The sequence below is a fragment of the Culex quinquefasciatus genome, chromosome 3 (genome assembly GCF_015732765.1).
Source record: "Culex quinquefasciatus strain JHB chromosome 3, VPISU_Cqui_1.0_pri_paternal, whole genome shotgun sequence".
In the NCBI taxonomy this organism is placed as follows: domain Eukaryota; kingdom Metazoa; phylum Arthropoda; class Insecta; order Diptera; family Culicidae; genus Culex; species Culex quinquefasciatus.
In genome coordinates, this window is record NC_051863.1 from 63,693,578 (window position 1) to 63,717,444 (window position 23,867).

Here is a 23,867-nt window from a genome sequence, read left to right on the forward strand (position 1 = left end):
GTTGCGGATGATGGGAAGGAGGAAGGGGGAAGGATGATATGCGTAAACAAACAATCGGTAAACAAAACAAAACAAACGAGGGAGCGGACGGGGATTGAACGCAAAACTCAAGTAATGTCTGGCTTTTGCACCTCATCGTATTTCTTGTCGGCTTCCTCAGCCAGGAACCGGGCTTCCTTCAGCTGGTTCTCGAGGGCGTCCATGCGCTCCTCATCGGCCAGGGAACGGTTCTCAAGAATCTTACGGGCACTGGGGGGAGGTTTCGGATTGTTATTGTTTTCGTTGGCGGCGATTTTGACAGTTGAGAGAACGGAAAAATTGGGGGAAAAAAAAGTTTGATTAGCGATGGATTCGGGAGGGGCGGTTTGCTGTGGGAGAAAGTGTGGTCGTAGTTGGCGGTGGCGGTGGCGACTGCTGCAGCGGTACCTGTGGAAAAGAACAATCCTAACCGGCCCTAACCTTGCTTTGAACGAGCTTGGGGAAGCCGTTCACCTAACCGTTTTTGAAGGTTGGAACCAAAAGCACAAACCTCTTCGTATTTTTTGTCTGCTTCTTCTGCTATGAGCTTAGCCTGGGATAATTGTGCTTCCAGTATCGCTACTCTGTCGTCTTCCATGTTTGTACGGTTTTCAAGGGCTTTCCTAATCCTGCGAGATCATCGAGAATTCGATGAAGTTGGAAATTTTGGAAAACGTTAATTTTACTGCGGAAAATCTAAAATTTCTGGCAAATTTAAAATGAAATTAGTTCTAAATATTTGATCTGAATAACTAAGCCGGATGTAAACAAATGAATCAAAATTTGTAGAAAAATTATTATTATCTTAATTATTATTAAGATAAAAGTGTAAACAAACAGTGCATTCCTGGAGCATTTTGATTGATTGCATTAAAAATCACGAAAAAATAATAAACATCGAAATGTCAAAATAATGCCAAAGGGCCTATGTCAATTTGTAAACAACATCCGCTAATAAAATTCCATTCCAAAGAAAACAAAAACTGTCAATTGGCAACACAGTTCCACTTCGACATTGTGTTACCTATCATATGTCAAGTAAAATGTCAAAATCGATCATTATCATTTTGTCAGTCAAATCTCCAACAAACAACAAACTCATGAAACAAAATGCTGGATGTTTTCAGAGCAAGCTCCAGCTAAACATTTAACTGTCAAAATAATGCCAAAAGGCCCATGTCAACTTGAAAACAAACAAAATTTACTGAAAAAATTACAATTTTTGAACTTTTTCGAACAACTTATCGGGGTCATTCCAATGATCTGTCAATTTGGCAACACAGTTCCAAAAGGGCCTAAATCGATTTGTAAACAAACAGATCAACCTTCATATACCTTACGTAAACATAAGAGTTCGTGGGCAAAATGTTCCGTTTACAAACCGACTTAAACTCATTGACATTGTTTTACCTGTCAAATGTCATATCAAATGTCAAAATCGATCGTTGTGTCAGTCAAATATCCAACAAACTCATACACAAAATGGCGAGCAGCATAGCTATCCAGATCATTTTCAAAAGGTGTCAAAAAAAACTCAAAATTTGACAAATCAAATCAGACGAGCCACAGCCAACTTTTTTTTTACGTTTTCCACCTCTGACAGCCGCCGGATGAAGCGCCGCGCCACTCAGAACCGCTACTACCCCCGCGCGGAACACTCGGAACTTACCGTTCGCTCTCATCAGCGGCCGCCGAAGCCTCTGACAGTTTAGCTGTGGCGGAAGCCAGACGTTCTTCCGAACGTTCCAGATCTTCCTCCAGCAGCTGAATACGACGGTTCAGGGCAGCGACTTCGGACTCGGCCTGCAAGTAGAGGAAGAAAGAGAAATCGGGGTTAGAATGGTGTTGAACTTAATTTGATACGAAAATAAACCAATAAGCTGGAAAAGGAACCGCTCACTGAACACAATCAATTACAGATGCCCAACCTGGTCAGAACAAAACCTACAAAAAAAAACCAATCAAAGCAAACCGTAATCCGCTTAAACGGTCGTAAGCTACTTGGATTCTTTCGTTCCGCTCGAATTCGAACTCTCGCAACAGCTGTTTACTAGATTTTTTGACGTTTCTCAAAGCAATGTTATTGTTTTGATCGGAAAGCAACTCCAATTGAGTCATGATCGCTCTTGAGCACTCTCGCGTCCGTAATCAAGCGATGGGTTACATAACTCGACATTGTATCCGCAGTACATAAAGCACGCGATTTTATGGCAGACGATCGTGAAGGGCGTCACCCCGATAGCACTCGAGAAATGTCAAATTGTTTTATAGCAACGCGCAGACGGCCATTATGGCGCAATCAATGACAGAACCGGTATTGGACGCCGGACTTGAATGCCATGAATGCGGGAGTCGGAACCAGTTCCGGTTGGGCGCATCTTGCGTAGATATAGAATGTGTGTGAAAAGCGAGTGGAAATGTAGGTTCGAACGCGCAATGATGTGGAAAGCGTTTCATTGAATTCTGGTTTTAACGAGTCCGGCGGACGCTGAAAGTCTATATCCGGTTCTTTGTAGGGCATACCGGTATTGTTTACGACTGTGTTGGTTGTGGGACTGGCGAATCTGATATTTTACAGATTTTGGATGAAACATTTTCTATTTATGTTGATTTGTGGACGCTTGTTGAATTTTAGGCACTTGTACATTGTAAAGATGAAGATAGAAGATTTGTTGAGTTTAAAAGTCTTCTGGAGACTAAAACCTTGCGGCAACTACAAGTTTTGTGGAAACTACAAGTATTTTGGAGACTACAAGTCATTGGAGACCACAAGTCTTCTGGAGACTAAAACATTACGGAGACCGCAGGTATTGTGGAGACTACAAGTTTTGTGGAGACCACAAGTTTTCTGGAGACTACAAGCTTGTGAAGACTACTAGTCTTGTGTAGACTACAAGTCTTCTGAAAACTACAAGTCTTGTGAAGACTACAAGTCTTGTGTGGACTACAACTCTTGTGGATACTACAAGTCTTGTGAAGACTACAAGTCTTGTGGAGACTATAATTCTTGTGTAGACAAGTCTTATGGAGACTACAATTTCTGTGGAGACTACAATTCTTGTGTAGACTACAAGTTTTGTGGATACTACAAGTCTTGTGAAGACTACAAGTCTTGTGGAGACTATAATTCTTGTGTAGACAAGTCTTGTGGAGACTATAATTCTTGTGTAGACAAGTCTTGTGGAGACTACAATTCTTGTGTAGATTACAAGTCTTGTGGAGACTACAAGTTTTGTGGAGCCTACAAGTCTTGTGAAGACTACAGTGCTACCTTGTAGTCTTGTGGAGACTTGTAGTCTTGTGAAGATTAGTTGTCTTGTGGAGACTTGAAGTTATATGGAGACTTGTAGTCTTGGTGAGACCTGTAAAGACTTGAAGCTTTGTGGTGACTAGTGGTCATGTGGAGATTTGTTCTTGTGGAGACTTATAATCTTGTGAAATTTGTAGTCTTATCACGATTTGGAGTCTTCTGGGAGTTGGTAGTCTTGTGGAAACTTGTAGTCATGTGGGGACTTGTAATATTGTGGATACTGGTAGTCGTGAGGTGTCTTAGAATTTGATGAAGATTTGTAATTTTGAGAATACTTGCAGTCTTGAAAGAACCTGTAGTTCTGTGGTGACTTTTAGTCATGTGGAGACTTGTAATCTTAAGCAAACTTATAGTCTTGTGTAGACTAGCCGGAGAGGAGACTTTTCATTTTGTAGAGATTGGTAGTCTTGTGGAGACTTGTATTCTTGTGAAGACTTGTAGCCTTGAGAATATTGTAGCCTAGTGGAAATTATAGCTTTATGAAGATTTGTAGTCTTGTGAAGATTGGTAGTCTTCAAGAGACTTGTAGCCTTGTGGAGACTTGTAGTCTTGAGGAAACTTGTCTTGCGAGGATTTGCAATCTGTGGAAAATTGCCGTCTAAAAACAACTAGTCTCCACCAGATGGTGTCACAAAAGACCATATCGAACCTGCACATTAATTGACGAGATTTCTCCGTTTGCAGCGCGATCGACCTCCGGCCAATCCGCAACAACGTGTGACTCACTCCACTTCTCACATTCGCGCGAGCGCCTAATGAGGACCTCCTCCGAGCGCTCCGACAGTTATGCGCAGCTGATTTCGCCCCAATCCTGGCTGCCTGCACCCCCCCTTAATTAATTTAATGAAGTTATTAAAATGCTTGCATCCTTTTGCGAGATCTAGCTGATCTAGTAAGGAAACCTGTCCGATCGCCACGCTGAATTCGCGTCTCAAGACCGTATGATTTGTTTGGGAACCAATTATCACAGCGCTGGTTGATCAGTCAGGTCGACCTTGTCGCGAGGCTCTCTCTCTCGCGAATGACATCATCCGTACGAGCGAGCTTGCACCATAAAAGGAGTAAGAAAGGATCGTCTTATATGGCGCGTTGGGGGGCCGCCGCCACGTGTCTGTCAGTGGATCGTTATGACGACGACAAAAGCGTCGTGAGGTCGACGCCGTGTTTGAGCAGCTGTCAAATTGGCGTACGCGGAGCGTTCAAATAAGGTCCGCGACCAATCAGCAAGTACTGTGTCGAGAGGAGTTGCCAGCGGTGAGTAATCGGGCGCGCTGGACATCGAAGTAGGCAAGGTACGCGATACTTTCGCTTTTCGACACCGGAGCGATGAGAAAGGTGATGTCATGTCGTTATGCTGAGGTAGCGGATGTACGGCCTACTGTGATCCAAACAATTCACGATGTTCCACAAATCGAAATTCCAAACGTGTAGAGTTTGACACACGCGCTCCGCCTGACGGCCGTTGACAAACAAGTCTGACATCATCGCGACGAGCGCGTTATGCTCAAGGTCACCCGAAGCCATTAGGCTTCTTCCTCTCTTTGGAGCGCAAACCTTGACCAATCAATCGTCGACAAATCGAGCGTGACATCCAAGTCGGCGTCCGCAAACCTTGAATACCAAGTGTCGGGGCGTGGCCATCGCCACCCGCATCCCCGCTAGCAAAGCCAAGTCATGCCCGACCTGACGATGATCCACACCGTGAGAAAGTGTGGTTATGTGGCTCAAGATTTGCTTGCAGTCCGGTTTCTCACCAACACAGCGGCAAAATGCCGGCCGCCTCAACGACTGTGTGTGCGTGTTTTTCTTTCACCTTATTTGCACAAAAACCCGATGAGCGTACACCAAGACACCGCAGGAGGTTCGGGTGGCGATGAATGGCTAAGGAGACGAGGTTGATATCAGAAGATCACCCACGGTAGCAGAAATGGCAAACAACAACTACGACAGCAACTACAGAAAAGGAGGAAAAATGTGGCACGTCACTTTTTTTCTGTTCGACATTTGAAGAGGGGAAGAAATGCGTCCAAGCGATGGAAAGTGTGGGATCCGGCCACTTGTTGGAACCGGGAATTAGAGGAGACCAATATTACTAGTTTGCCACAGGTTTGCCAATCGAATTGGCGCTAGTTGGAACCCTTAGGTCTTGAGAGGATCGAACCTGATTGCGTCTCTTGTGGGGACTTAAATTCTTGTGGAGACTTGAATTCTTGTGGGCACTTAAACACTTTTAAAGATTGAACTCTTGTGGAGACTTAGCTCTTGTGAAGACTTAACTCTTGAGGAGACTTGAACCCTCGTGGAGACTTATAGTCTTGTATAGACTTGAACTCTTGTGGAGATCTGAACTCTTGTAGAGACTTGAACTCTTGTGGAGACTTGAATTAGTCTTGCGGAGAATATTGTAAAGGTCTTCAGGAGACTTGATATTTTTGTAGACTGGAAACTTGTGAGTAATTGTACACATAGGAAGAATTTTAGCATTGTAGAGTAATCTTGTGTAGAAAACTAGTTGTTTACATCAAAACTGAATGAGAAAAATCTCTTAATTGCTAAACCATGTTCCACAACCAACATAAACTTCCTGACCCTTCAAGTTTTAACGAACTCCCAACAACAACCCCATTCTTCCCAGCAAACCCAGCGAGCTGCTCTGCAACATTCATTATTATGTTAGAGGCATCGTAAACAAAGTGCAGGAGGCACAAGAACCTTCGAAAAAGAAACAAGTTCAATCCCACGAACGAACGAACCAACGAGGGAACACGAAAATACTCCAAAATCCAAAGAAGAAAAACAAAAGTACCCACTCACTGCCACTCACGGTTGGCACCAATACCAGCGCAACCTTCATTTCGTGTACAACCAAAGAAGCGGAAGAGCACGCACACTAACTCACGCACTCAAACATTCGAGGCTGTCATAGGGTAAAAGCCCCACTGGAGGATCACTTCCAGCATGCCAAACCTGTATGCGTGAGCGCATTTTTATGACTTTGACACTTCTCTTCCAGGCAGGCATGCGCGCAACAGCGCCGCCTGCTCTGGTGGTGGTGTGGGATCCATTAACGCCGTGCAAGTAGTTTTCAACTACTTGGATCCGTCGAGCAAGGTGGTCGTTCCCGAGGGTTCAACCACTTGTTATGGGGTAAAATGGTTTCGAAATGTGAGTTTTTTGGGGCGAAATTTTCGACGTCAAAGCGATCATTTTCGACTTTTGACGTTCGATGTGGCAAGCGACGGCACAAATACCACGGTGCGCCGAACACTTGTCGGCGAATTGACCACCAGCGTGTGTCACTGTAGTTGTGAGCGGTCTCTCCAAATTCTTCTTGATTCATAACTTTTCGGTTCCTTGACTCATCCGCTGCCGAAATCGGTGACAAGGACGACTCGCCGTGAACGGAATGCGCGACGCAACCTTGACAGATGACAGTTGCGGACTTGCGGAGATATTGGGTCGCGCTGACTTGAAGTCTTCGGAGACAGGGTTGTGCAACTACGAAACTTACTTCCTCGCGCCGCATGACTTCGGCCTGCAGCTTTTTGTGGAACTCTTCGCACTCGTCCTTGTACTTCTCCATCTCCTCCTTGGTCTGGCGCATCTTCTTTTTCAGCACATCCAGCAGAGTGCCACTTTGTTGCAAATTCGCAGCCATGATTCTCTTCTTTTATTTGTGTGTGCGGTTACGGGCCTTATACGATACAACTAAATTACGCTAAATGCTAATTGATTTTTGCTCGTTTTTCACTAAACTGGCAGAGGAACACAATTGTTGCACGATCTTCTTAATCTGTAGAAATTTAAAAACAAATACACAATTTTGTAGACTTGTGCTATTCATAAGAAATTCAATTCCGAAAATTTCCTATAAATAGCCACAACCACACTTGCAAATCACAAACACACAATCCGTACGGCAGTGCACAGATACAACCACGATTTCACTTTTCCTCTTTCTTTTCCAGAAAAATTGGATATCCCAAAATAATTTTCAAACTTCAGCCCACAATCAATAGCCCAATCGCAGTAACTTTAGAAAACTCCTTCAATCGCAGCAACCGAGGTCACTGGCTGGGCCCTGTACCCTCTTCTTCACAGAACACCATCAATCAATCAACGCACACACGATGGTCACTTCGATCGAAACCGAATAACCCTTGGCAACTCCACCCAATTCCAGATCACCGCTCGCTAGATCGTCTACGCGACGCACTTCCGAACTGTCAAAATCCGTCAAATTTCGCCGAAATGCCCCGAAATTACACCAAAAAATCCACCGTAGAAGAAAAATGAACTGGTATGTAATCCAGGCAGTTCCGACCCCACAAGTTCCACGCAGCCGAGGGAGTACTCACTTCGTCAACAACTACTACAATACTGGCCCGTGCATGTGAAGCCACACGACGACGAACCGCTCCAGCGCAGCCCGCAAGATTCCAAGATGGCGGCGCGCCCAACGGCACTCAATTATTGGTGAGTTCCGCGGTGGCACTCTTCGCCCCGAACGTCCCCGTACCAGTGTGTGCAAACGGTTCCCAAAAAAGGGCAAAATTGCCGCGCGACGTCCAGCCAGATGGTCTTGACCCACTGCTGGGCAGCGAAGCTGCGACAGCGGCCACTCACGACCACCTGTACCCTATGCGATTCACGAAAACAGTGCCCGGGCCACTCAATGACGGCATCGCGTGAGTCACAGCACCCAGGGTTGCCAGCTCGGAACTCGCGGTGAGTGACGTCGCGCGACTTCGTCGCGAGTCCATTGATTAATAAATGATTAAGGCGCGGCCGCCCGGCATTGTGCCGGGTTTTGAACGCTCTCGCGGTTGACCAAGCAGGCGATGGCGGAAATGTCAAAGGTTGGCGCGATGCGTTGACAAGTTGACCTGTCAGATTAGTGAAACGCGCACTAATCAGGCCGATATTGGGTCGAAAACCTGTTGAACCGCGCGACTCAATGTTCCGTGACGGATCGCTGCGCGACCTTCCCGCTGGTATGTTTGGTCGCCAACCTAAACTGGAAGCACCTGTAAAAGGGTGGCGCTTCCGTTTCATTTGTGTGTAATCCGCTCCCCCCCACTCCAGCGAGTTGTATTATTCGTCAACAAAAGCGCTCGGTATGCTGAGCGATTGGGCATTGTTCCGCTTAGGGTGCTGTACAGCTCTCATCTGCATAGAGATTGTAAACAGTGTGCACACCTGCTGCAGACACAGCTACACGCAGTAGGCTAAGTTCCCGCTGAAGAGTCGTCCGGACCTCACCGGATCGCTATTGTTGTGCGTCACGGTTCAATGGTCACTTCGATTCATTGTAGCAATCGCCCTATTGACGTTTCGATCGCATGACGGAGATGACCACGAAGCTTGTCGCTTGAGGAATGCGCAAGGCTGCGCAAGCTCTTTGTCGTCGATTTGAATACCTTAAAAAAAAGAAGGTAAACAAAGCCGTTGACAATTAGCGTAAACAGCTGCTGGTTATCCGGACGAATTTCGCAACGGGAGTCACGCAAACCCGACCATCTGGCGCCTTCGGATATCGATCGCCATCGAGTTTCCCCCTCTCGAACTAGGTTAAGAGACTCGTTCTTGACCCCTAAAACGAAAGAGACTCTCGCGGGCAAGACCACAACAAACATCGAGTTTGCGAGTCCGGATGACCTCGAACGTTGGCGCCAGGACGGTCGTGCAATACTCGCGAGTGCAACATTGTCGATGGACGACCCCTCGCGCTTCCCTCGCCGCTGGTGACAGACGACGGCGAGGGGTCGGTCAACCACAACACACTGCAAACAATTCCTTAAAAGGAGAAAATCGCTGTTGGCGGCGGCGCCTGCTAGGTTCTGCCGCTGTGTGTTGTGGCATTAATAAAAATTAAAAGGTGTTATGAGACCGTAATGTGTATCATGGACCGGACGAGGACGGCGCGAGCTCAAGTTCAGGCTCATGGGAACATGATCTACATGGGTTGATTGGAGGGTGACTGCGGGGTAAGTTGATTGAATTTAGAAAAAAAAACGACTATCATTTGTGCACATTTTATATCCATAACAAAAATGGCAGGAAATAAAGTTTTTATTTAAAAAATATGTGGTAAATTTTCATCAGGGCGCCACCTTGTAAACAAGCAACCTATCCCACTCTTACTGAACGTGAACTGTCACTAGAGCAAGTGGGATAGACTGTTTGTTTACATCCATTGTTTCGCCCTTTTGAAAAGCTACTTTGGAAATGTCAAAAACAAATAACTCCGTTGTATCTTTTTGCAACAGAGCGAAATCTTTATTGTAAACAAACAGTCTATCCCTTTTGCTAAAGTGACAGTTTACGTTAAGTGTGAGTGGGATAGGTTGCTTGTTTACAATCAAGGTTTCGCACATTAAAAAGTTTCTACGAAATTTAATCTAATCAAAACAAAAACAAACTTGTTCTGCCGGATCTTTACCAGGAAAGATCCGGAAAAACATCCTACAACAATTTGTACCGATTTGTACGTTTGCGGAGGGTGTCGAAAAGTTTGGTAACTGCTTTCAAACGAAAATAAGCTTCTCAAAATTGTATTATTTTTAATGTCAACTATCAGCTAAAAAAGTATAAAAATTGAAATTACGAGTCATGTTATAAACATTTTTATGACAAAAGTGTTTGAAATACATCTGTCCAGTTGTTTTGCCATCATTAGTTTCCAAAATATCTAAGTATTGACGAAAATTTTACTTTTTTGCGCATAAAATAAAAATTTTGCGGTGCTTTTTTGAAATTGAAATGATGTTTTAAACTTTCATGTTCCTTGTGCAGTTCAAAATCCAACTTTTTAAACATCATTGCCTTATTTTATTTTTAAAAAAATGTTTTTTACACCAACATGTAATAAAGTTTTATTGAAACAAGAAAAAAAAATTTCACATTGAACCACATTATATTGGATTTAAAAAAAAAGGCTGTGTTTTTGTTGTATTTTTAACTAATTTCAACAAGTTATTAATTTCTTCAAAAATTCTTTTCTTTCAAATACTGAAACCAATATGTGAACAGCAAAATTAATAAGTATTTTCGATTTAAAGCGAGAATACCCTTTTTATGAAATTAGTTGATTTATTTTTAGGCTAGATTGTTTTAAATTGATTCCATTTTTTTTTTGTTATTTTAGGCCGTTGCAAACAGGGTCGAGGGACATAAACTTCAAAAAATATTTGCAACGGCCTAACTAGACTAAAAATCGAGGGGGCAAACGGGGCAAACAAATTAAATAGAATTCCCTAGCCTAACTTAAAAAAAAATATCTTTTGTTATTTTTTGACAATAAAAATCAATTAACTCATGAAATTGTTGTTGTCGTCTATTTGCAATCTTTAATGCCCAAATTCGAAATTTATATTTGTTTAAAAAATAGTAATTAATCGTTACACAATGTATTCTAAACAATTTACAATTGAGTTTTAAGTTTTTTTTTTAATTTTGGTTGTTTTGGTCAATTTTTTGAGAAATTTTGATAGGAGAGACAAAAATTTAAAATAAAATTTGCATTAGCCTTTTGAAAAACAAATAAATTTCATGATTCATTATATAAAGAAAAACTCAAAACTTAATGAGATATTTAAGCTGTAAAATGCTTTTAAAAGTTTTCATTTTATTATTCATTTTTAAATAAAGTCGAAATTTATATTGATAATCAGAACAAATGAAAAAGGATAATTTCAAAATATATATTAGAAAAATTAAAACAACATGAAATTTTAGTACAGCAATCTCTACGAAATCGGTCTTTTTTCTTTAATTTTATTTTTTGTATTTTTTAATCCGACTGAAACTTTTTTGGTGCATTCGGTATGCCCAAAGAAGCCATTTTGTATCAAGTGTTCGTTCATATAATTTTCCATACAAATTTGGCAGGTGTCCATACAAAACTGATATGTGAAAATTCAAAAATCTGTATCTTTTGAAGGAAATTTTTGATCGCCAAAGTTGTTGTTATGGATATGGACTACACTGTAAAAAAAATGATACACGGTAAAAAAAATTGCGATTTTAAATTTCACTTTTTGTCACTAAAACTTAATTTGCAAAAAAAACACTATATTTATTATTATTTTTTATTTTCTGATATGTTTTAGAGGACATCAAATGCCAACTTTTCAGAAATTTTCAGAATGGGCAAAAAATCTTTGACCGAGTTATGAATTTTTGAATCAATACTGATTTTAAAAAAAAAATAAAAATTGATCGCAAATATTGGTAAACATGGGCACTTATTTTAATAAATGAAAAACTGCAACTATTTTCAGAAAAGTCACCTAAAAATGGATTTAACTTGAAAACGATGCCCTTTTTAAAAATTTCACTGAAGTCCTTTTCGTTTGCAAATTTGATTTTACATCGAAAAATAAAGTTGAGAAATTTTTGCGACCAATATTTCAATTTTTTTTTAAATCACTATTGATTCAAAAATTAATAACTCGGTCAAAAATTTTTTGCACAACCTGGAAATTTCTGAAAAGTTGGCATTTGATGCCCTCTAAAACATATCAAAAAATGAAAATATTGTTTTTTGCAAATCAAGTTTTAGCGACAAAAAGTTAAATAAAAAGTTACCAATTTTTTTCCGTGTATAATTTTTCCGGTATAGTCCGTATCCATACCTACAACTTTGCCGATCAAAAAATTCCTTCAAAAGATACAGATTTTTGAATCTTCATGCATCATTTTTGTATGGACAGCTGCCAAATTTGAATGGAAAATTATACGGACAAACTAATGATACAAAATGGCTTCTTTGGGCATACCGAAGGCGCCAAAAATGTTTCAGCCGGATAAAAAAATACAACAAAAAAATGAAATTGAAGATAAAAGACCGATTTCGTAGAGAATTGCACTAATTGGCTTTTGGATTCGTGTTTGTAAAAAACTGAGCTTTAAACATGGAATTTTCAAGAATGCAGTTTTGAAGACTCTCAAATTATACTCTAGTGAAAAAGTGATTCTGTAATAATAGACAGTGAGCAGTGACTTATGTGCTTAAAAATTATAATATTTCTAAAAAACATTTTTTTTTCAAAACCGTAAAAATACTAAATTTTGAAACATTTCATAGTTACACATCTAAGTTTAACCCACCTCAACAAACACCCAATTTTCCACGTGCCCTCACGTTCTCGCTCACCACCTCTTTATAACGCTCAAAACACGTGTAAAACAAAACCGCGTACAAAATACCGCAGAAAAGTTACAGTGAGTCAAATATTTGTCCGTACCCCCCCGTACGGGAAATGTTTGTGATATAAAAGTACATAAAATTCGACTAAAGTGCCATGTTTTATACATCAATCGACGCGGCAGAATGTCCTCTTTAAGACACTGTCATTGGATTTGCAAAAAACTTTTTCTTGAAAAATACAAAAATTGTTTACTGAAAAAGTCAAAAAGAGGTCAAATAATTGTCCGTACCCTAGTAAAAGTACAAAATCTGATCGATTTAAGTGAATTCATTTATGAAATGTTGTTTCAGTGTCAAATACTAGTACCTTTAGCCAGTTTGTGACAACTTTGAACTTCTGATAAGTTTGTTTAGTTAATTTATATTAAAAATTGGATTAAATTTAGTTTTTTAAAGTAAAACTTGTCAAAATATTAGTTTATAAACAACTATTTTTATAAAATTGCTATTTTGTGTTGTAAGAGTCTCTATTGAACAAGTTTCAACAATATTTGTTCAAAATATACATTGATTTCATCTTTTTATTGACATTTTTCGACCAAAAATACTGTTTCGGAACAATACCGTTAAACAATCCGGATTGTCCCGGAACCGGTTCAACCCTCGGAGGAAATTTTGTGGTGATCAGATAGAGGACAAAAACCCACCTCTTGCAATTTGAAGCATCCAATTTCGTCCACTACAGCCCGATTACGAGTCCCTAGTCTGAAATTTGAAATTTTCACTTTCCGTGCTGAGAATTTCTGTACCGTTCTGGGTCAGAATGTTTTGCTTGGGGAATTTGAAAATTTCAAATTTCAGACTAGGGAATCGTAATCGGGCTGTAGTGGACGAAATTGGATGCTGCAAATTGCAAGAGGTGGGTTTTTGTCCTCTATCTGATCACCACAAAATTTCCGAGGGTTGAACCGGTTCCGGGACAATCCGGATTGTTTAACGGTATTGTTCCGAAACAGTATTTTTGGTCGAAAAATGTCAATAAAAGATGAAATCAATGTATATTTTGAACAAATATTGTTGAAACTTGTTCAATAGAGACTCTTACAACACAAAATAGCAATTTTATAAAAATAGTTGTTTATAAACTAATGTTTTGACAAGTTTTACTTTAAAAACTAAATTTAATCCAATTTTAATATAAATTAACTAAACAAACTTATCAGAAGTTCAAAGTTGTCACAAACTGGCTAAAGGTACTAGTATTTGACACTGAAACAACATTTCATAAATGAATTCACTTAAATCGATCAGATTTTGTACTTTTACTAGGGTACGGACAATTATTTGACCTCTTTTTGACTTTTTCAGTAAACAATTTTTGTATTTTTCAAGAAAAAGTTTTTTGCAAATCCAATGACAGTGTCTTAAAGAGGACATTCTGCCGCGTCGATTGATGTATAAAACATGGCACTTTAGTCGAATTTTATGTACTTTTATATCACAAACATTTCCCGTACGGGGGGGTACGGACAAATATTTGACTCACTGTATCACGCAAATTAACTCGTCTCGCCACAAAACCACCCAGCTCAAGACCGCGAAGAGAGACCCCACAAAAGCCTGCAGTCAAACAAATAAACAAAAAAAGAAGAAGCACAGAAAAAACAGTAAATTTTCAACGGTCCACGCAAAAACGATGAGATCACCACCGTCGTGAAAAGCCGGAAAAGCTTCGCGCAGCTTTCGCTTTCCATGTGCGCTGAGAGCTTTCCACGCCCACCACCAGGTGGTGTCGTGCTCGGCCAGGGGGACAACTTGTCACGAACACGGTGTGATTGATGGGGGCAAAGTCGTTCAAAATTGAAACTGCAAAGTTTTGAGGTTATTTTTAGAATTTGCCAACAAAATTGCAAATCTCAAGGGGGGAAGATTCTTGCTCCACCTGGAAGCAATAAACCACTCAATTTAAGTTTGAAGTTTCGCCCCCCTTCGTACGTGTGTACCTAGTTGAAGTTGTTGGAGGAGGTTAAGTACACTTGTGCGCCAACTTGATGGGAGCCATAAAGTGGGGTTTGCACTGCACCAAGCGAAAAACATGCGGACAAGCCGGCATGAATAATTCATACCGACCCGAAAGGTGGAGCAGAGAGAAAGAGAACTTGGGATTGAAGAAGATCTCAGCTGTTCCGCCGTGCCGGGTTGGAATGTGGGAACAGTGGGTTTAAATTCGTAAAAATCTAAATTTTTGTCCAAAATAAATATAATTCAAGAAAATCAATTTTTACCTACCCAAACATAGTTTAAATTTTTGTAAAAACAATAATTAATGTAATTTTGACCATTTCAAAAGCACTTTTCCCACTGTCTTAAACTAAATCTTCCAGCAAAACCTGCAATGACTAGCTGATCAGATCCCACAAATCCGATTACAGCTCGCTGGCGACGGTTAGTCACCCATTTGTTTGCAATTTCGGCCCCACGGGAACCACACCCCGGCCAATTTTGCCCCGGGTTTGCCCACCGAAGATCATCTGCCGAGTCGCGGCGCATCCAGAAGAATTAATTATAGTATAAATATTTACACGGGTGTATTTCTTCGCTCTCGAACCACCCCAAAGGAACAACCGTTAGAGCAAAGTGAGCTCGAAAAAGTCGGTAAACGTACAAATAAATGGGCAAAACGGCGGCCAGGAATGACTGCGAGATGTAGAAAAGGGTATGGAAACGTTGAGGGTAACAGAATTATTTTGTAGGAAAAAGTAGGGGAGGGCAGGTAATTTTTGACATTTGCTGGAATAATTATATCTACACAATAAAGAAATCATGGAGGTGTTGACAGATTTTGTGCCAGAAAAAATGTTTAATTTTACAGTTGTACCCGATGAAAACAAGTGGAAAAATATTGACTTCAAATTACTTTCAAATTGATTGCCTAAGAAAAACATCAAAATGATAAAAAAAAATCTTAGCAAAATTTAAAATATCCAGATAAGAAAGAAAATCCTACTTAAAAAAGTTTTATCACTTTCACACAGTAAATTTGAATCATTCTGGTAGATTGAAATTTTTATGGTTTAATATAAATTATCTGTTTTCAAAAATAGTAAAACGGTAAAATCCCGGGCAGAAGGTAATAACAAAATTTATGCCATTTCAATAACAAATGCTGTTAAAACAACTGAAAGTGTTATGTAATCTTCTTGAAAAATCCATATTTGCATAAGGGTGTACTAACAGTTTATGTTATTACACCTAACAAAATTTGTTATTGGTCTGATATTGGTTGAAAGCCAAAACAACCATGGAGTAAATTTTTTTGTTATGGAAGAATACCTCCAACTGTTATTGGGATGAACGGATTAGTTGTTAAAATAACAAAAAAGATTAACCAAGATTTTTTTCAAAGAATATCTAAAAATGTTGATAGTCTGTTATTACAATAACAACCCGAGCAGACTGAAAAAAATGGGAATAACATTTTTTGATATTTGAAAATACTAGGCCAATAACAGTTTATGTTATTTATAACAAGATTTGTTATTCGTCGTTATGATTTTTTTGTTATTGGATTGTTATTGTAATAACATACTAATAACACTTTTAGTTTTTCTTCGAACAAATCTTTGTTATTATGTTTTGTTATTTTAACAACTAATCCGATCATCTCAATAACATTTGGCGGTATTCTTCCATAACCAAAAAAAAAATCCAAAGTTGTTTTGGCTTTCAATCAATATCAGACCAATAACAAATTTTGTTATTCAACTCTTGATTTTTCAAGAAGAATCCATAACACTTTTTGTTATTTTAACAGTATTTGTTATTAAAATGACATAAAAACCATGAAAATAACGTAAAAATAACATAAAAATAACATAAAAAGAGAATCCAACGTATTTTCAACTTTCAAATTTAATTTTTTTTAACTGTGTATTGAATATCATTCATTTATTATTTTAATGTATGCATAAAATATGATCAAAGAAAATTTTGTTATTTTATTGCATCTCAGAAGGTTTTACCTGTGGTAACACCTCAAAATTTGTCAAGAAAGGTTTTCAAATATCTTTCTTTAAAAAATCTTCCAAGATTACCAACTAACCTCCCGTTATAAGCGAATTCAGTAAATTAAGTGACAATACAATTTTAAATTTGCCGAACATTAAATGTCAAACGTTAATACATATAAAGAGAGTACAAATATTTTCTAGACTCTTTATATTTGAGCCATTCTCAGAGATTTACATTTTTCTCAATTTTGCTGAAACTTTTTGGGTGATTACCGTATTCCTAAATCAGTCATTTTTTTTAATCAGTCCACATAATTTTCCATACAAATTCGGAAGCTGTCCATACAAAAATGACATGTGAAAATTAAAAAAAATTGTAACTGTAAATCTGAATTCTTTACATTTGGCTTATTTTAACTTTATTATTGCCATATTGCCTGGGAAATTCCAAAATAATTCCAGCTGTCAAAATGCTTATGTACCCTTTTCAAATGTTGCTCCAAAAACAACATAAAAAATGATTTTTGATCTTTGATCGTGAACTAATGGTCCGATTTTAATTGATGAAAATTAACATTCTGTAAACTTCATATTATTTTAAAATTTTAAAATCGAACCCAACATTTTAAAACGTCAAAAATAAGTGTTTTTGACGCTTTAAAAAAGTTATCCCTGATAAAGAAATTTCGAAATAATTGGGGATGTTTCTGAGAAGTTTAATTTTGATCGCTCAGACGCAGAGATACAAGCCCAAGTGCTTAGATGCATGTTTTTTTTATCAATTTATGTTTTTACTGTTGTTTATATTGTGGTTTTGGTTAAACGTCACTAAAAAAAGCCCAAACAAAGCGGTTCACGAATTAAACGAAGTTTCCTCAAGAAAATTCAAAAGATTTCAGTTTTTACCTAGAAAAAGTTATGAGTAACAGAAGTTTTCAACTTTCTTTGAATTTTACAGTGACAGAAATTTTCGTCAATCAAATGAAGATGGAGGAATTAAAACAAACTTGGATTACACACTGATCGAAAAATACCAGGTTAAATTTGACAGAAAATGCCAAAAGTTTCGATTCCATGCCGTAGCGACAATAACTTCTCAATATTTTTGAAAAATCTGCAAACAAAATACTTACAGCATAAATATGATCAAATTAGGGTCAATTTTCACCCAAAAAAAAAGCACCACCAAAATCGTGTGTAACCCGAACCCAATCATCGTAATCGGTTTTCTTTCTTTTCCTCCACACTGAAAAAATCTCAAATAGCAAAGTCTTGTGCTTTTTCACGTGAGCTGCTCCAAAAATCAGCACGATAATTTGCCATGTTTTTCCCTTGACCTCGATGTGTTTTTCATGTGACATTTATGTGATTATCATTTGAAAACAGCTGATCGCAAGCGAGATTTTTTTCATTCTTTTTTCGCTTGGTGTTCACTTTGGATTCAATAGAATTTCACTTGGATTCGCCCCATACCACTTTTCCCTTGATTTCATAGTGAAAATCACGTGAGATTGAAATGTACTGGTTATTGAAGGTGTTTGATGAAAAAATATTTATTCGTAAGATGGCGACGGACGAAGACGATCCAATTTGCGTATTAATTCTTTTACCATAATTTTAATTTTTTTTGTATATCATAAATTTAATCGTACTAGAACTTGTTGGTAAGTATTTTATATAAAAACAGCGAAAATTTGGCTCCTGAGTTTGTTTTCTCTCAGCACCGACACTGTTTTGGCCGATTGATCCGACAACGTCGAAATCTGGCTGCGGTACGATTTGGCAATTTCGTGACGCGGTGCTGGGCGACATGGCTTCTCGTCACCCAAGGCCACTCGACCCAGATCATCAAGGTCGAGTTTGTGGAGGCCTCCAAGAACCGCCGTCAACAGTTTCACGGCTTCAAGTAACGGTTCCTGCTGGTGCAGCGATACCACCACAAGCGTTACCGGAATCTGCTACCAGTCAAATGTGCCGTCGACACCGATCGTGTACTGAAAATTCCACCTGTTTTTTTTAAAGAAAGTAATAAGTGAAGTGCAAAAAAAATGGATTCAAATAATTTGTAATTATTATTTATTTCATGTATCAATAAAAACGTGTTAATTAAAACATATAATCCCAGTAAAAAATATTTAAAAATAAATCGAAATATATACAATATTGAGCTCACATAAAAATCACTGGAAAACCATTGCATGTAGACAACAAAATCATTTGAAATTCATGTGCACACCCATTCAAAAGTCATGTGAACATTCACGTCAAATTCACGTGTTTTGCATTTAGATTTGCCGGTTCAAGCGTTGGATTTTTTTCAAGTGATTTACACATGACATTCACATGCTAAGTCGTATGGGGTAGATTCATGTGCAAAACATGTGATATTGCTATGTGCTTTTCTTTCAGTGCATAGCTTTGTGCTCACTCTCTATTAGTCGTGGTCTTTCCACCAAACATCATCATGGTACCACAGTCGTGTATCGGCGTTGAAACCCAAAGAAGAACGCAATGATAATTTCCCACATTTTTCCGTTTTCGCTACTGGTTTTCCGCGCGACCACAAAAAGTTACACACTGATCAAAGTTGACACATGAAATTCACGAATTGTCACAATTTTGACCAGAAAAAAAAAATCAAAATTTTCGCCTTTCCGTGTCGAAAATCTCACCGGCGAATCTCATGTGAGCGGTTCAATGCGTTAGATATGAACCGAACCAAGAAAAAAGAGAGGTTCACAATTGATAATAAATTAGAAAAGAGGAACAAAAGAAAAAAAAGAAAAATGGACGGTTCACTGCACGCGCAGACTGGAGTCAAAATTGCGAACCGCGTGTAGGCGTGTTTGTATGCCTGCACGTCTTGAGTAAAAAAGACAATATATTTTGTATCAAGTCTTTTTTTCCCGCTGTCGATTTGAAGCAAAATGCAACAACAAAAAATCGCGGTGAAGGTTGCGCAATCTACTTTTTTATCAGCTAGTGAGAGGGGAAGGCTCATGTGGGGGAATTTAACACGCACAATAATTTATTACTCGAGCCCTTCTAAAAATATGGTTCCTTGTTTGTGGTTTATGGTTATCGCCTGTGAACACACGTTTTTGCAGCATTTTGATTAAACGTTTAGGCTTTAGGAGAAAGTTGTCAATTGTGAGCCTTTACAAAAAATCGTTTTAAAACACTGATACAAAACCGCATGTCAAATTCATGATATTTATCCCAATGATTCAAAATATTTTGAATCCCAACGTCAAAAGCCGATAAATCTCTCAAACGATCATGAATCACCACACCGCCTCAAATCGCCAAAATGCCTTTCGCCTTTTGGCCGGCTGTCAAAAAGAAAAACAACCCCGAAATCACGATCGCACCGAGGGAGAGTGAAAAAACCGCAAGTAAAAATATCACATCTTCCCCAAACTCACACACAGACGCGATCACCAACGAAGTCATCATTCATGCAGTGGCTGATCTCATACACCAATTAACAGTTTTTCTTTCAACTCACGCGTGCGCGTGTGAATGTGTGCGTTCAACGAGCACAGGTTACGATTTTTGGGAGAGTTTGTTGTTTTGATTTTTGCTGCCACTTTCTTCGACCATTTATTGACCTCGCACGCTGCGATTTTCGGAGAAAACAGCGCAAATCGTGACTTGCAGAAAAGATGAGGAAATGAAGAAGTTGGGGTGGACATTTTTATCAGTGTAACTCTGCTGTTGACAGATTGAAACCTTTAATTTGCAGACCTTGGTTGACACACCAAGGCCAACACGTCGAAAGGTGATGAAAGCCGTAAGCTTCCAACTTGTCAAAAACCTGCCAAATCTCTCAATTTCAACACCTTTCCCCTAGCAAGACAAAGAAAGCACAAAGAAAGAGCGCAACAACGATTATGCAGCAGTGAAAGGGTCGGCCGCTCATCTGCTCTTTCTCTCGGCGATGACCTAAGCAGGCCACGATCGTGCGCGCACCAAGTCATGGCCACCCCGTCCGAAAAATTTAGGTCTCTCGCCCGCGAAACGGAAAATCTGGGCGAGATCGGGGCGCAAGGTGTGGAACGGGGGAAGGTTGGGAAAAATTTTCCCCGAATAAACAAACTCGACTTTACGACGTTCTCGCGAGCAATAACACACCACACGGTCGGACGATCGTGTGTGGGATGCTCTCGCGGGAAATGTACCGTTCGAGCGGGCGAAGAAAAACACATATTTTTTTGGAAAATTTCCTACACCTCTAAAAATAACATTTTGCTGCCTCGCGGCTAACCAGATATCGAAGATGTGGGGCAGCGCCGAAATGAGATCGGCGAGTGTCGTGCGATAATTACCCGTTTCAGCTGCGTCTTCATGATGTTGTGCAGCTCGTTCCGAATGATGTTGAACTTCATCATGGTGTCCGAGCTGAAGATGGACCGTCCGAAGGCCAGACCCGGGTAGTCGGCGCACCGCTTCTGCCTCCGGTGTTCCCGCTCGGCGATGACCTCGGTCCGCTCGCTGGTGCAGCGCAGCTTGGCCCACTCCGCCACGTCTGGGTCGTTCTCGTCCGCTGGTCCGCCGTTGCCGACGCCTCCGCCCAGGCCGCTTCCGCCGTCCTCGCACGATGCCCCATCGCCGGATGCCCGCTCCAGCTTGTCCGCCGAGCGGACCTTTTTCCGGACCTTGGTAACGGTGGTGCCGCTGCTGCTGCCATCGGAATTTTTGGAAGATTTCTTGCTACTGCTGGACTTTTTCCTGCTCGCCGCACTGCTGGAATCGTCCGAGGATGGACTCTTTTTGCTGCGTTTCAGCTTCTTGCTAATTTGCTTGACTAGCTCCGGCCCGCTGGCGGCCACTTCCTCCTCCAGCTTACCCTCCAGCAGCGGGACTTCCCCGTCGAGCTCGAGGAGCTCCTCGTCGTCTATCACTATCACCTTGCTCGTAGTGCTGGTGGTGCTATTGCTTAACTCGCTACTAACTAGACTATTGCTGATGCTGTTGCTGCCTTTGTTTTTGCTTTGTTTAATTAGATCACTTTCTAGGTCCTCATCCTCCTCCTCCTCGCCGACTTCCGGGTTGAGATCCTGGCCCAAACTGTTGCTATTATTATTTACAAGATCATCATCGACGACGTCATCCTCGTCGTCATCGATTGCCATCATCATCGTTTGTTTGTCTTGAGCTTCCTCCTCTGCGCCGTCCTCCTCGGTGACATTCTGTGACACCAGCAGCAGCTGTGAGCTGGGATTGGCATTCTCGTCGATGATTATGTCTGTGTTTACTATGCTGCCTGCCGTTCCTCCTCCAATCAGCAGTGACGACGATGACGAGCTGCTGCTAATACTACCTCCTCCGCCGCCTACTATGACGGTCGACGTCGTAATCGCTGCTCCGCCATCGAAGGCCTCTCTCAGCGCTGCAATCACGTCCTCCGCTGGCACGTTCGACTTCCTGCTGCCGCCGAACCGTGGATGATGCTGGTGACCCCGTTTCCTGCCACCGTAGCCGCCCCCAACGGGAACGGGATTATTTTCGCACATTTCACTACCAACTCCACCATCGGCCAAACTTGCCGAACTTGTCGAACGAACTTGTTCTTGTTTTTTACTCGCTGCTGCTACTGCTGCTGCCTCTGCTCCTGTCACTGATGCCGAGCGCAGACGTCTGCTGGTTCTCGGTTCGGCTGCGCGATGGCGCTGCTGTTGCCTCGACTTTGCTCGGTTCGCCGTTTTCGCCTCATCTTCTTCCCAGCCACAGTTGACTACCGCCAGTGCCAGTGCCGCCTTCTCGCGGCCGGTGCTCGAACCGGCGTGGCCGCCACCGCGTGCATTTCGTGCCTTCTTGGCACGTTTCGCCCCGCCAACGCCGACCGGCGGCGAGCGCTTCTTCTTGCCGGTGAAGCAGTTTGATCTGCGCCGTCGATTGCCGTACGAAATCACTCCAATCATGCCTTCATCCGGACAAATAAACCGGAAAAACAACTATCGGCCGGCCTCACCGCAATCCACACACTATTTATTTGTACTATTTCTAGATCACTCGCTCGGGCCGCACCGAACCTTCTGCTCCTGCTCCCTCGCCCTAACCAAACAAAACTATCGCGACTTTCACGGAGCAGCACGGGATGCGGTTTTCACTGCATCTCGTCTCTTCCAACAATGTGCCGGATAGTGTACTTATCTCATGAATGAAACTCCCAAAGCACGGTCGTCCCCGCCGAGCACGGTCAGACATTCTTCTCACTCGTGCTCCATCTCATTCTCACGACCCGGCGCGACTCGTGGTGTCGTGATCACGATCCACCCCCGCGCGCCGCTGTCACTTCCCCCTTTCGCCAACCCTACCCAACCCACGTCAATATTACCAATAAAAAAAGCAGTTTTATATAATTAGAAGATGATTGGTTCTGCCAACCCTGCTCCTTTAGCATGCGAAAAGAAAATCCAAGATGGCGGCGCGACATGTTCGTCGCTCGCCGGCCGCTTGACGTTTGACGAGGCCGCCACTGGCGGTGACCAACCCGTCCAAGAATGCGGGCCGCGATCGCGCATGAGTCGCGGACCAAGATGACGCCATATTTAATACGCCGAGCGTGTCGTGTGCCAAAAATAACTTTTTTTGCGCGAAAGTTCGTGAAAATTTGCCCCGCGGCACTCGCAATTTATCATTAATGAGTCGCCATTTTGTGCGCCGCAGTCATAACTCGCGAAACGAGCGCTGTCACAAACTGCCCAATCGGTTATGCAACAGTTATCTAACCGCGGTCAGTTGACATTCCTCCGCCAAGATGCACTTTGGGTTTCTGCACATTCCTGCGTCGACGCAGCTAAATTTAGCCGAACAAAAGCATGCGCTGCGCGCGACAGTCTTGTGTTTTTTTGGGGTCGCCATCTTGGTTTTTCTTTGTTGCGCGACGCAAAATGTTATAACTTGGCGCAATAATGAGACAAATCCCATTTTTCTTTTCTAAATTTTCGTGAATGAAACCGAGCAAACGGACGGGTCAAGGATAAGTCACTTGACTTGAGTCAGTGTCGTACGCACCGGTCAAAATGTCTGCGTTGTCAGCTTTTTTTTAATGACTTTTGCGAAAATAAGAGCCGTGAACCGCTTCGCCCGGTGACGTAAGTCGGGACCGGAAATAATTATTTGGCAGGGGGCAGAATAATTTCTCAAAAATCACGACTGGTGGTCAAAAACATACAAGCCTGTGAACACTTTGTCATAAGGAAAAAAACTCGAGGGAGATGCTGTCATCGCCAAATTTGAATTTGCGTGTGCAGTTCGTGAGTCGTGAGGAAATGGGAAATTCCAATGCGTTCACGCAACTTTTTTGCAGGAAATGTAAATAAGCAAATGTCATTCTAGCGAATTCTCAACAAATAATGAAAATAAAGTTTTA

The 23,867-nt window shown here is 41.1% G+C and overlaps 1 protein-coding gene across 26 annotated transcripts in view; it reads right to left on the reverse strand.

The window, feature by feature from the left end:
• LOC6047138 (tropomyosin-2) overlaps positions 1-23,867 on the reverse strand; it is a 96,481-nt gene that overhangs the window by 52,127 nt on the left and 20,487 nt on the right. For 4 of the 26 annotated variants that reach the window (XM_038259189.1, XM_038259183.1, XM_038259182.1 and 1 more), the window contains exons 3-4: positions 1,688-1,821; positions 530-647 (exon numbers count right to left, since the gene is read on the reverse strand). In XM_038259189.1, coding sequence (XP_038115117.1) covers positions 530-647; positions 1,688-1,821 — 252 coding nt within the window. Of the gene's footprint in view, positions 1-131; positions 250-529; positions 648-1,687; positions 1,822-6,839; positions 7,122-7,594; positions 7,777-20,817; positions 22,582-23,867 lie in introns of those variants that run through there. The other 22 variants (XM_001864204.2, XM_038259180.1, XM_038259181.1 and 19 more) reach the window with 19 other exon arrangements.